General features: G+C 41.9%; 1 protein-coding gene across 1 annotated transcript in view; it reads right to left on the reverse strand.

The window, feature by feature from the left end:
• TTLL11 (tubulin tyrosine ligase like 11) overlaps window positions 1-14,930 on the reverse strand; it is an 86,032-nt gene that overhangs the window by 12,321 nt on the left and 58,781 nt on the right. Inside the window, exons 6-7 of the mRNA XM_019541125.1 lie at window positions 5,078-5,335; window positions 602-708 (exon numbers count right to left, since the gene is read on the reverse strand). Coding sequence (XP_019396670.1) covers window positions 602-708; window positions 5,078-5,335 — 365 coding nt within the window. The remainder of the gene's footprint in view (window positions 1-601; window positions 709-5,077; window positions 5,336-14,930) is intronic.

The raw sequence follows: 14,930 nt of genomic DNA on the forward strand, positions 1-14,930 counted from the left end.
TGAAAGTTGGCTAAAACCACATAATGGATTTGTTTAAAAATAACCCAATTTGGGAATAAGACGTAACCAACAAAGCAACTAAATGTGTGTACTTGGAGCACCTGAATGAGTCTCTTGTTTGTTAGACTGCGCAAGTTACTATATAATGCAGGACACCACCTAATTATACTGTAATCAATAGACTTGAGAACTCACTGGGAATGTTTTCAAAGGAACTATGGATTTTGAGGGCCTGGGTGAGGTTTCACAACATCAGCTTCTGTAAATATAGATACAAAGGTACTCTAATGTGTATTAAGAGGTTACTGATGCATGCCAGGGGTTCAGCACATAAATGGAAGACAAAGTCTTTCAGCCACAAGATCAGTCCAGGAGCAAGCGATAGGAAGCGTCCCTTCACAACCCAAAACTACACCTGCACAACAGCCAGTACAAATCTGGAGGGCTAGAGAAAGCCAGGTCTGACTAGTACTTCCATCTTCCAGCCTGAGATGCACGTGCTCTGTTGTTTTCACAGATTTTACTAGAAACATGGTGTGCACTTGCGAGCAAAGCCTACTTCAAAAGGAATACTTACATCCTCAATACAAAATGGTATTACCTGATTCTTTGTGGTCCATCCCCACGCTGTTCCACCTTCTTGTGATATCAATGTAGAGAATATCTACTGTGGCCATGGAGAAGTTGCTGTTACTCAGCTTACAGTTCCTGTGAAATGGACACAAAACAAAGAGGAAGAGAAACACTCTGATTACTTCCAAAATGATCAGAAGGCTAAGGGGAGGGATATGGGCAAGCATGAAGACATGCAGAGCTTGGGTCAAGGCTATTGAAGTCCAGGCACCAGTCAGACAAGTGCTTATTTCATACACACGTAAAGGTACAATAGAGAAAGCTCTGCATGGTCTCAGTTATAAAACTTGTCACACACACAACCCACCTTTGCATTTGTGTAGAGCAGTGAGGGGGGGTGTCAGCCTTTTTGGCAGGCATGCCATAAATTAGCCCTCCACCCTTTTTCACCTCCCCAGTCTGCCCGGGTCACTTGTGACACCTGTACCACAGGTTGCCCATGCCTGGCATACAGCTTCCAGGAAACAGCACTTCTAGAAGGAGCTGAGGAAAGAGTGCTTTGGCTATTGCCACGCATCTAAATCAGTTGAAAATTCAATGCATTCAATTACACAACAATATGCTGAGAACAAGAGGCACCAGGTCAGATTAAGGATTAGCTAACGACTGCACATGATTTTCAATTAGCTGGGTTTTGCTAGAGAAAAGAAAAGGAAATAAAAAGGGATTAAAACATTCAACACTTTCAGTTAAAATAAGGCTTGACCAGTTGTCACAAACAGCTTTCTCCAGGGATTATTCTTATGAGTCCATCCCCAATTGAAGCTTGCTGATCCGCTGGAAATGCCAGCATACATCTCCATGGCATATCCAACAGCCTGCTAAACATGCTGCAACCATTAGGTAAGGATTCAGTCCGATCAGCTACAACTAGCATGAACTGGGTCTGAAGCCACCTACTCTCATGTATAGGAAACACTGATGTGCCATCGCTCCTTTGTGGATCGACTTCTTGCTTCTGAAGCAGGTAACAAGGGCAGAATGTCTTGCACATTTACTGGAGGATTCTTGGAAAAGAAAAAAAAAAAATTGTGGGAGGGGAGCAAATATGCAATGTGGATCTTTAAAAAAAAAAAGTAGTAGGTCAAGGTTTTTCTGAAAAAGGAGGAAATGAAGAAACATCAGGGAACAGCAAAGAACGAGTTCTTTCAGTGAGTCTATCTATCCATCCTGAGTTTTATATTATATTATCAGTATTTTCATCACCACGGTATCTAAGGCACCAATTGTGGTGGAAGCAAAGCTTGGATCACTTCAAAACTTGGCTACCTAGCAGAAAAAGCACAGCAGGGAACAATGAGGCACTGGCCTGTGGATGGAGCAGATGCCCCAACATATTTTCCCTCTGTAATTTGTATAATTCTATTTGTTTCTCTTCATTCATTCATTCTTGAATGCTGAAGGTGCCTGCATGGAAACAGGATCTCTGTACTTCAAGAGAGCATCTGCTCCTGCTGATTATTCCTTTTGTCATAGTTGGTGACAGACAGAAGATAGGATACTGCTATCATGATGGAACATGTATAGCCATAAAAAAAACCCCAATGAAAATGACAAATAAAAAAGTATATGAAAAAATAAATTGAATTCCGTGCCCCTGCACGCTGCAGTTTCCCAATGAAAATCATTAGCACACAACACATCAGTGACTGGCATTTGGAAAGCCTCATGCAGCCACATCTAAGAGCAGATCTAAGTCACCAGACCTCAATAGTCTATTTTCCCTAATTTTGCAACACAACCTCACTCCCAACCCTATGGTTTACTAGAGATAAAACAAGTTAATCTAGACCATGGAAAGCACTGAACAGTTGTTCCACGTCATAGATCTGCTGTGGAATAAAGGCCTAAGCGTACTTTCTGAATACAATGGTAGGCTGTGGGTCAGTTGATGCCCATCTGTTGCCTTCCTTAAAGCTAGACACGTACCTAAATAACAAGAACTGCAAAAGGAAATCATCTTCCTCTCCAATGCTATTACTTTCCTCATTTGTGATATCTGAATAATGCATGCTATGGTGTCCCAGAACTTGCTTTTCTACATACAAATATGAGAAGGAATAATAACTTTTCTAGGATGCCTATATAGCCAGCAGATAAAACCCACAGTTTCACTTGAACTGAGCAACAACCTGAAGCAGTTCAGGACTGTAGGCTACATAAACAAAGAGCAGAACCAGACTGACTGTCGCACAACGTTTTGAAAGCTGTGCAAGGAGATGCACAACTTTTTTTATCTTGGTACAGAACTCTCTAAAGCCACAGGCTTTGTATGCGTGTTCCAGGCACACACGTGCGCCAAAGGCACGAGAGGATGGGCGAACCTCAACAGAAGGGTTAGACATTCCCCTATAGTTAAGGCATACCTCTGCTTCCAACACCTGCTCTCTCAACACAAAAAAGGAGTCTCAGTTACTCAAAGAGTACATCAACAAGCTGGAAAAAGCTGTAGTGGCGGGAAGTTAAGTTAAAACTGGGTGGGTGCTCTCAGGAAAAAAATACACTGAAGTGTCAGCTCTGGATAAACTCCCTAGACTTCTGTTTAACCATTTTGGGCAGCCAGTTCATACACTACCAAAAGATGCTTTGTTCTTTTTTGTCCTTCTGCACTTACTGCATGTTTCCCATCCAAACAGATAATCCAATGGGCACATCTACACGTCGTGCTACGGCAACATAGCAATCCTGTGCATCTACACATGACCAGAAGCTACTTTGCTGTAGCACCACACTCCCACATTACAGCACGCTGCTATTGCGAAGTAGCAGCTAAAAATAACCATGTGCCGTGCGTATGGCGCAGTATGGGTGGCATCATAATTTCCACAAGGGCCTGGGTCACAGTTAGCACACCTCGAGCCAACTTAAGAAAACGGTGCTTCCTAGATATTGATACTGCATATTGCCGTTATGTACCTATTGAGATAGTGATTTAGAGTATCAGGCTTATATAGTTAAGGAAATGAAGTAAACGTACTTAGATAGTCCTTATTTCACAGGTAGGAAACCACCACAAGGCTGGCTAGATATCAGCACAATTCACTCCAATGGTTGACTCTTGGAACACATTTCAAGAGATGAACACCACGGCAGTGAGATAAGACAGGGCACGCTATCTTTATTTTCTCTTTTTCTGGGAGGTGCACAGTAGAGGACAGTTCAGTTTTGCAAGGGTATTTCACATTAGTACCTCTATGTTAATCCCTCCATTGCTCATGCCAGTTACATATGCTGTATTTTCAGAGAAAGGCCTAGGATCAAACTATTAGTTTATAATAAGGCAGAAATTTAAAGCAAAATTGTCTAGAGAGAGTCTTGTAAGGAAGATTAACTGCAAAATACTAAACTCACCAACCAAATAGCTTTAAAAAACAGCCCAATCAATTGGCATGGGAAGATAAGCACAGGAAGACGCAGCCTTTTCATTTTGAAGAACTGTGGATACAGACTGGCAAGTTTTGAAAAACATACTGCTCAGTGACAAGTCTATCCGTTTCTCAGGTATTTTTCCTGCTTCTTCATCCATCGCTTCAAAGGGCATTTTGAGGTGCTTCCCCCCCCTTTTCTGAGAACTTCTCAAGCTACTTATTTTTCGAGAGAGACAGTTTTCATTCTGTGGAGCCAAGACGATTTCTATAGCTGCCAAAGGCAATGTCACCCATTTGTCATTTCCTTTCCCTTCTTTGAGAAGTACCGAGGCAAACCGTGTGAAAAACTGGAGCTTTCTCCTTTCCAATTCAGCGAGGGATGCTGTACCATCCTGCACTCATGGCAGCCAGCTCCCTCCCGCGTGCAATTGTGTACTTTAATACTGGACAATGAGGCATCTAGGAGGACTTGGAGGGCAGCAGACTAATTACAGGAGAAGGCTGTACGCATACTTATCTCAGTAATTACCCATCATAAGAGCACTCGCGAGTTCAAGGAGACTTAGGAAGGAAATTCTCTCTTTGGACAAATCTACTGACCTTACAGGAACAAAGTCTTTCAGTACTAGCTCCATATCTATTAGACAGCTGCCATATCACAAAAGTAGCACAATCTCCTGGGGCCTTGAGGTCTTAAAATCCCATGAGACATGTTATGCTAGCCAGGTTCCTCCTCATTTTTAATTAAAATGTGCTAATGGTGCAAGGTATCCAGGTAGCAGCTGTATAGAAATCAGGACTCGTGGTAGAGGTGATATATTTTATTACAGATTTTTGAAAAACAATTCTTTTTTTGTTTGTTTGTAAAAAAAAAAATTATTATTATTTTTTTTTAATTAAAATTTTTTTTGCAAAGAAACCCTAGTTGGTCTAATAAAAGATATCACCTCTACCATGAGTCCTGAGTGTCCCAGAGAATTAATTGCCCAAAGCAATAACACACAGTCTTACTGGGTCAATGGGTCACTGCCAGCCCTTAAAAGGTCTTGCACCATTAGCAATCTCAAGTCACTCACCTTACAAATGTTCGGAAACCTGTTGGCCCCAACCTCATCGTCCCCTTCACTCCCAGGAAGCGGATGAACAAGGCAGCTACCCTCTCTACCAGTCGCAGGTAGTTGAACTGCTTGGCATACTTCGGAAACACTTGCTTAAGACAAGGGGAAGGTAAGCTGGCTTCTGGACTTTTGCTGCTATCATGCTCCAATTTGTCTGTTGATCCTCCTTCCGATAGCTGTTCTTTCTTTTCTGATGCAGGTTCAGAAGGTTGAGATCTGTAGTACAAAGTAATTGTACCTGGTGATAAGGGTATTACTGCAAAACATTACATCAATTCACTATGGTTTTGTCAGCAATTTTTATCATAAAACCCTATTTTCAGAGATTTATACAGTAACTTGAAAGAAAAAAGCTGTTCTAAGCAGGAAGAAGCCATGCAAGCAATTTTATATGAAAACAGGGAGGGGGGGAACCGAACTGTTCACTTCTCAATAAAAGTTTCAAGAACAGGAAAGTGACAACTGGCTTAAGAAATCTTTATACTCATACTTGTTGTACAAGAGGGAAAAGATACACGGGACCTGATTTTCAAGCTCAGATGCCCAAAATAAGGACCCTTAATTCATATTTCAGCACAAATATAAAATGCCCAGTCCTGAGCACCCACAAATCTTCCTGACATGAACAGGAGTGTGGGGTTCTCAGCACCTTTGAAAAACATGCAACTTCTCCAAGGGGATCGAAGTTTAGGATTTTTAATTTTTTTTTTTTTTTTTTTTTTTTTTTAATTTCAGTCCAATGGCCCCGAGAATGTAAAAGGCCGAGCAAGTTCTCTCAGCGAATAGGAGAGCCCACCTCTACAGTGAGCTGGTCATTCGCAGTCCACACTCATCCCGTCCAGTATAAACTAATCAAAGATAGCACCAGTGATGATTTTTTTGGATCATGTGGGTCTTTATCATTTGCTATGCAGAAGTCATCAATTCACCAAGTAGATCTTGGAAGGCAATAAATCCTAGGTACTTCCTGCCTTATTCAACCTAGTGAATCAGATGGAAAAGATCCCATCCCACAGCAATTTCTCAGAGATGATCAGAGATGTAGTTACCAACCCAAATGCCAAACTGCAAAAGCCAAGATATTCAAACCTGAGCAGTGATTATTGGGTGCTCAACAGACATCTGAAAAGGAACTTGATTTTCAGGTGGATCTGCAGGCACCTTCCAAAAGTCATGTTCTTGTAAGACCCCTCACGTCAAACGTCGGAAAGCGGAGGCATCCCAAATCAGTCACTTTCCAAAATGTTGGTCAAGATCTATTTGCGTACTATTCAAACAATGAGCAGGACTAGTAAAAATGTACCTGCCAGAAAAATACAGAGGCCTAGAAACCAACCTGCTTTATTAGGTCCATCACACTAGGACACTACTACATTTCATGTCTTTTTTTCCCCTGGATGCATTTCCTCCCAGGCCTCCCTGCCCTTATTTGCAACGCTTTTAGTAATGTTTAAATAAAAGTAGGATGTGGAAAGAAGTCCTGCAGCACTTAGTTAACTTAAAACAAAAAGGACGGTTAAAAACAAGAGATGGCAAATTTCAAGAAATTACAAAAAAATCAAATCAAACACTTTAAAGCCAGTTTTGTGCAGGACATTCAAACAGAACTACCGGGGCTTGCTACTGCAGCATCCCGGGGCATGCTCCCTCCGGAAATCAACCCTGAAGGGATGCAGCCACTCACAAGTATGAAGCTTTTCGGGCAGGTAGGAAGACTTACCTCCACTGATAATCCCCAAGGTGAATAGCAGTTCAAAAACAACAGGTGCCTTCAAATAGCAAAGCTCAGAGTCACAGCAACAAGTTGCAAGAACAGGGGCACAGGTGGTGCCAGGAGCAACGATTACAGTAAGTCCCCCCAGCTCAGAAGAGGAGCCAGAGTGAGGTGAGTGACTTACCCACTGGCATGCTTAGGGCCAAAACCAAGCTGGATAGGGATCCAAAATTCAGTGCCAAGGAGATCAGGACCCATGGCACTAGGGGTATGCAGCAAAGAGGACTAGCAAGAACAAGAGCAGCTGGCACTGGACAGGTCCTGTTATTTTTTATTTTTTTTTGAGCAAAAGGCAGAAAGCAGGGTGGGACCAGAGCTTGCATGAGGAAGACTGCTGCGCAGAAGAATGGGGAGCATCGCTATATCACATTCTGCAAGTGGGAAAGACACCCAAGTGCCTTGAAGACAGCTGGGATAACAGGGAACATACAAGCCTCTGGTTCACACTCCTCTTACCTTCCAGATGGCAAAAAGGGGTAAATAAATTCCAAGCAGCAACAGACCAGGCAGCCAAAGACAAAGCATGGCAGGAGGCTCCTGAAATATTGAGCAGTTCACCCTCTTCTGGTGCCTGCTTCCCTTTCCAGGGCTCTCCTGGCTCTGCAGCCCATCTGGTTGCCTGGGGGTGTTAATCCCTTCCACCTGGGCACCAACTAGTCACAGCTGGAGCCATTTGCCAGCCCCCTTCCACAAGCAGAGTCAGGCTTTAAAATTTAACATGCCAATGAGTAAAATGCTCAGTATGTTCTGGAAATCAGGGAGGTTTTCCAAACAGACACTCACGGCTTGTTAAAAGATTTTTCTGGGGCTGAATTTGGGACTTTTAGGCAAGTCCCTGAATCAAATAAAGTAAACTGAAGTAAGCAGCTGCTTGCTTCCATTTAAAAGAAAATGTCTCCCCTCCAAAATAGAAGAATCAAGATTTCTAATGATCTGTGGGACAGACGCGTGGATTTTTGGTGTAGCTGGAAAGACGCATGTCAGCTGGGAAAAGCAGAGAAGATGGCTAACCCCTGGCAGCTGTGCCCCATACATGCTCTGAGAGCCGCAAGCCCCATCTGCCACCTTGTTCCCAATTCTTAACCGGTCCTCAGTCATGACACCAACTGCTACCTCTATTTCTCCTCCCCTTCCTTAACGCACAGCTTGCAAACATAAATGCCCTCTCAATCCCCACGAACTGCACTCAACAAGTGATTCAAGCTATTAGATATGAATGGGAAAATGCATTTCCAGACAGAGCAGGAATATTGAACAGACTCAGAGGTGACGTGGAGAATGTGAACAAGATAGAGGAATTATATCTGCAGTGCGAGTGCCAGAAGATTATCCCTCATTATCAGACTTACCAGATACACAAGTAATCACAAACAGAGTTATTTAGAAATTGTGTTAATTTAGGGGTTTAGGTCAAATCAAGGACTTTTACCGAGGCACAGATTTGCATTGCTGCCCGGCAACAGAGCAGACTTGTACACTGTTGTGCGTGGTTTCAGTGCTCTCACAGCCACGTGCCTTTCAAACTCAACGCACACACAACTTCCTGCAGATCTGCAACTCTAACGGCTTTGTTTTTTGCTATTACAGAAGACAAATCCCACAACTGCTTGCAGACAGCTTTGTAACCATACACTAGCCAATCCCAAACCCACTCTGTGCACTGAAATCAAAATTATTATTCATATATCTTTTTTTTCCTACTAGAAAAACAAAATATTTCTTGAAGGAGGGCTTTTATTCAGCTCTATCATTTCTCCATTTCACTATCAAGCAATGTGGTCTCAGCTCATACTTTAAAATGGCAAAGGCAAAGATGGCCAGACTTTCCTATATACAGAATGGTTGCATTAGCCTGGGTATCCTGGATAGGTCCCATTTTGCTCAGACAGATCCTGCCTCCCTAAATTGCTCCTGCCATTTTCAATAGATACTATATTCTTCTTCCCTTTAAACTGGTTTGCAGACTGCTGTGACCTGTTAAACACCTGCTACCTTTTTTCACTCTGGAGGTGGGTGAACCAATCCCTTTGCATAGTCTGACAAAACACAGAAGTGTTTTAGGGTGAAAGGAGCTGTATACGGATAACCCCCACTGTCAACATGCACCTTGGCTACCAGGGTTCACAAGCTGCAAGGAACACAACTCTATTACCCTGTGCATCCACGATTATTATTATTTAGGGAGGAGATGATTGAGACCTGGGAAGAACACAGGCATGATCTCTCAACTGCCTCAAAATCATATTGTTGTCACTACCTGAATGGTTGGAGAAAGGACTTCATTTCATCCTGCATTAGCAACCCCACCACTGTCACCATACCAGTGCCATCTGCCACTTAGGTTGTGCACGTGTGGGGGAATCTCTCATTGTGGCCTCATTTCCTTCAGTCCGTCGCAGCAGGTTATTAGTTTAGAGAGAACATAAGGCAGAATTGCCCTCAGAAAATTAAAAGGCATTAGTTCAAAACACAGGTGTGAGCAGCACAGAGCCATGTCACAGCTAAGCGGCTGTGATTCCAGATCGCAAACTGCATACCCACTTCTTTCAAGAGGGGGGGAGAAATCAAATCACAACTCAGACCAGGGCCACAGGGAGTGCAAAGTCAATAATATCGAGCTGAGGGAAGGCGATAAGTGCCCAGCTCCCTCATCTCCAGCACAACAACAATATGATATCATCCCCAAGTAAATGAGCACTGCCTGTTGCTCGGTTACTGATACAAAAATCATCGCTCTACCTGCATCACTCTTCACCCACCTGCTTTCCAGGAGATTTCCTTTGTCGGGGTGGAGGTGGAGGGGTACCCGTTATAAGGAAAGTCAAAAGCTACCATTTAGAAATAACTCAACTTCTCTTATTGCTCAACTGTAATCTAATGGGGATTAAGGATGAGGCTAAGGATCTTTGAAGGATCTTTGTTGTTATACTGGCAAGGATATCCTGCTACAGAGTCATATCGTAACGTATTTGACTAACTCAACATAAAAAGACTTTACTGTGATACGGGGGGGATGGGGAAATTAACTTAAGAACCACAGCTACAATCTGAATGCAGAGCCAATGGTTGTGTACTGCGTGTTACAGTCGTGGCATGTAAGCTGTGTCCCAACAGAAAGAAAAGCCAGACGTCAGAATCAGTGAAACCCACTCAGACACAGACTTCTTTCTCCGCCATTTGCTTGTGAAGAGGCAGGAGAGGAGCTATCTGGGGATCTTAGGTCAAGGGAGACTGGCCAGGACACAAAGCCTTGCTCCAACCCTGGATCTTTGCTTTTTCTTCCACTTCAGTCGGCCACTGAGCCCATTCACAGCCAGTGAGGTACAGGCCCACACTGCAAGCTCAGGTGCGCTATTCCATCTAATGAGAGGGCTTCAGAAGACTTTTGCATTACGTGGATAATCCAGCAAGATGTACAAAAGGGACCTCACTTTAGCACTGCATCCAAAGGACAAGACTTCTTACACTGCTAGCTCCTGTAGTCCAGTGTGCCAGTTTTCTGCAAAAACCTGCACTGAAATCATTCAGTGGAACTTGGACCCATGATCTTATGGCCCTGCAGGAGAGCGAGCTAACGCATGAGCCAAAAGTATCCTGCTGCCAAGCTCTCTGCTTTCTTTACGTGTTTAAATCACAGAGAAGAGGTCTTTTTGCAGCACTGACATCTGACGTTCGCTTTAGCTTTCCAATTCCAAATGCTTATTTAGAAATTTCTTTCTATGGGCAAGCACCTCTACACTCGACCATTTTCCACAGGTACCACTAGTGCCAGCAGCACAGGATTCCTTGCTGACGTATTTTGGAAAGAGCAATTTTGGAAGAAAACTATTTCCAAAACTATTTTGGAAGAAAAGCTGTGTTTTGTTTCTAGACTTGTGGGCCTTTCTGCTCTTAGGGAGGGGAGTAGTTTGGGCCAACGTTTTGTGCAAACTCTGGTACATTTATTAAATCATGATCTTTTAATGCATTTTTATGTTAATTATTTCTGTGTGATGTTTGCAGAGGCCTTCAGGTTGCAAGGTGTTATATTATTGCTCCTATTTGCTTAGCATCAGCTGGCCGCTCAAGCAGGACCTATTTGTGATGATATCTATAAAGTGAACCAGTGCTCACTAATGACTAACTTGAGATCGACAAATTCACGCAGACCACCAGGATCAATCAGAAAAGTAACAATTTTTGCTCAGTTCCCATCTAGAGGGAATCTGAACCCGAGACCTAGAGGATAAAAGGCTTTGTATCCTGATAAAAATTCCATGAGCCATCAAGTCCCACAACCCTTCTGGCTTATTTCTGCATTCCTTTCGACTTGTTTATATTTATTCTAACAGCTCAGAAGATGTATCTAGCTAATTATTAGGGGAAAGTGCTTAATTGGATAGGGAATACAGAATAATTACATTAGAAATCTCCACAAGAAATTAAACCTCTACTGTATCAGTAAAGTTGATATGAAAATCTTCTAAGCCATGTGTGAGCTCTACATGAATTAACGTTTGTAGGATGAACAATTTGGCTTGTCCCTTACTTAGCATGTTCTCTACTTCAGTTTTCCTTACTTATAGGCAGGATCAAATATGATTTACAAATTAAATTTGATCATTTTCTGACTGCAGAAACATTACTGAATGATCTCTCTACACACCTTAGCTCCACCTCTGTAGACTCAAGACACCCTTTGGTAAATGCCAGGCCTCAACTTTCACTTGGTTTTTGCTTACAGAAAAATAATAAAACAATTCTTCTGTTGCAAAGACCTCAGAAAGACAGATATGGCTTGACCCTCTGGATTCCTGTTTGAAATCTCTGCGTTTATTTGTGAATCATGAATAGGCATTTGCATGCCTAACTGTGCTAATAATATGCAGCGCTCTTCAAAGGATCTTGTGACACCCTGGTCGAGAATCCCCACCCTAGCTTTCCAAATCATTTGGTTACAACAGAGTATGATATCCTTAAGTACAAGATATCAGATTGAGTTATTAAAGACTGACCTGCTATATTCTTTTCCAGTTTTGGCAAACAATTTGGATAATTTTTAAATTCCTTAACAGTTGAATGTGTATCATGCTTTGTTTAATCTATATAGTAGGTTTGTATACAGTAATGTTCATCGATTTACAAGAGGGAACCAGTTTATTTCCTTAAAAATAAATCAGGTACCTAAAATAACTTGGCTTTGTTATTTTAAATGTCAGCCAGTGATTTACCAGTGATTGTTACAAACTTTAAAAATGCTGCGGCATGCGGTTAACCATATTTTATCTTGCAGTATTGCTTCACTATAACATGTGGCTCTCAGCCAGTAGCTGTCAATGGTGCTCCCCCCCCCCCCCACTCCGCCCCTGCATGCGTGTAGGGAACCCTGGAAACTAGAGGGGTTTATATTCAATTTACCAGACAGACCCTACATGCCAAGGCACACGGGAAGAAGTTGCATGCAATTTCGCCAAGTTACAGTTGTGTTGTTACTTGAATAAATCTCACAAACACAGTATGTTTGTTTTAATTTGCTTATATGTCTGCATGCATTTAAAATCACTAAGGGCAATTACTGAGTACCATGAGCTAATGGACTCATAGAAGAGAGCTGGGAACCAGCACCTCTCAAATTCTAATTGGCCTCTGCTAATGACCTACTGTGCGGCATTCAGCAAATTGTTTAACCTCTTGGTCCAACACTCCTCTTCTGGAAAGAAAAAGGTAGGTAAGGAATGATAATACTTAATTATATCCCTCAAAGGGGTGTTGTGAGGATTAATTAATTATTGGGCTAACGGTTTGCAAATGTAAATCACTACATAAATGCTAAAGGCTAGCTAGCTAGCTGCTCAGACCGTACCTAAAAGCAAGGTAACCGAGCTGCCACGTGTACGATAGACTGTTTTCCCCATTTATTTATTGTTTCACTTCTCAACCATTTTTTTTTCCATCTCAGCAAACCCATTCCTTCCTAGATGTAAGTACAATGTGCATTTTGGGACATACTCTCACCACTTGTTTAGCACCAGGGCAGCATTTTTGCCATCATGCCATATGACCTTGCTCAAAACAGGCCTCAAAGCTACTCAATCTATAACGGTGCTTTTGTTGGTGCTTGGCAGGCTGACGCGGAAGAACGCCCTAAAATTCTGGGACAAGACCCTGGAGGCTAACTTATGCGATCGAGGTTCCAGTTTGAAAAGACAAAACTTTTGTGTAAGGCAAATCGAGGAAGTAAAAAGGGTTCTTAAAAAGGAAAAAATGAAGTTAAAATGAAGAGGAAAAAAAACAAACCAAAAAACTCTTGCTTAGGCAGAGAAACAAGGCACCAGACATTTTGTCCCAGTGTGGTTTCCTAAAAAGCTACAAGAAACTTTAACCAAGAATTTGGAAATGCAATCTCACCATCCCCCAAAATGGGGGTTGTTTCTGCCTTTCCAACTAACACATTATACATCTGAGTCACCTTGTAGCCCACCTGCCCATACACGGCATACATGGAGTAACAGCCACTTGAGACCCTGAAGTTTTTGAGATATGGCCATGCAATTCACCCAGCTTCTGCCCTAGATATTAAGAGAAAAGCAGGAGAGTACACATACGGGCACAGGCAACAGAAGACTGACCACGCAAGTGAGCAAAAGAAATCTAAGAACTCTGCACCACCCGGTGGCAAATCTCCCCCCACAAACGTGCAAGACAAACGAGAGCTCTGCTAGAAGCCTGCCCCAGATCAGACTGAGGCCTATGTCTGCTTTTATAATGGACCCTCAAAAACATCACCTGTGTATCTGGGGTAATTTTACATGCAGAGTCAGGGATAGAATTAAAATGCAAAACACTGCAAACTTACAAAACTCCTCATTATAAGAGATATCATCTCATTAATGCTGCTCATTATAACTATACAAGTGATATGGGTAAGTATTTTTGTATTAAGGACCATGACATGTTTCAAGATTCCTGCACCCCCACCAACACAGCTCTCTTTAAAACAGTTTTTCTTCTTACACGTGGACAAGCCCTTTGAATCTGCCCTTAAAACACCTTGTCCTGCAAAACCCATAATCTAATAGACAGAAATGTCAAAAAAAACCTAATTGCAGAATGGTCCAACCTGAGCCTCATTATAAATTCCCTGCTTGGCTGGGCCAAGTTCATCCATATACAAGCTGGTGTAATCCAACTTGCATTGCTGTGAAAACAAATACCAAATAGCACCATAGGACATGTTTCAAGAGCTTAACATAAAGTCATCAGGCCTTTATATATTAGGGTAACACCCAGAAGCTTCAATAACATCATGACTTAAGGGAAATATAAACCATATCAGTGCTAGTTGCAAAGAGTATACAACCTCAGAAGACACTCACGTATACAAACATGAAAATTCCCCCAATACCGTTTAAAAAACACATCAGGGCAGCTATGGTATTTTTTTTGCTTGACATCATTTGTACAGCAAAAGCTGAGACAGATATTGATGTTCTCCAACAAATGCAGCATAACACTTTTTTTTGGGGGGGGGGGGGTTTTTTTTAATTTTTTGTTTATTAAATCATGGTGATACTTTATGGGAATTAGTTTAATAAAAGAACTACATTGTTTAAAGGATTCTTTTAACTTTTTTTTTTTAATACATATAATTGAAAGCTACAATCATCCTAAGTTCAGGAAGTCTGAACAGTGCTCATAATTGTTTGGCACCCACTAAGCATATTCAAGTTTTCATCTTCTTTCCAATAGTTTTATAAGTGCCCATCATCAAGAATAAGTATAATTCACACTAGGGTAGTAAGAAATTACTGCTTTTATTACATTGATCTTTTGTGTTCTTGACTAGATTTAGTGCTCCTCATAAAGTTCAGTTCAAGCAGAGAATAACAATCAACACAGCCATTACACACCTACACTACCATAAAAATTAAAGTAAAATATACTGTAAATCTGTATCTTTTGACTTATTCAAGCGGTTTCTGAGATGGAACAGATTCTTCTAGCCCTGTTGCAAGCATTTCATGACCACAGTCTTGCTTAACAGATGCAAGATTTCCT

The sequence above is a fragment of the Crocodylus porosus genome, unplaced genomic scaffold, assembly GCF_001723895.1.
Source record: "Crocodylus porosus isolate Cpor-Errol unplaced genomic scaffold, CroPor_comp1, whole genome shotgun sequence".
Classification (NCBI taxonomy): Eukaryota; Metazoa; Chordata; order Crocodylia; family Crocodylidae; genus Crocodylus; species Crocodylus porosus.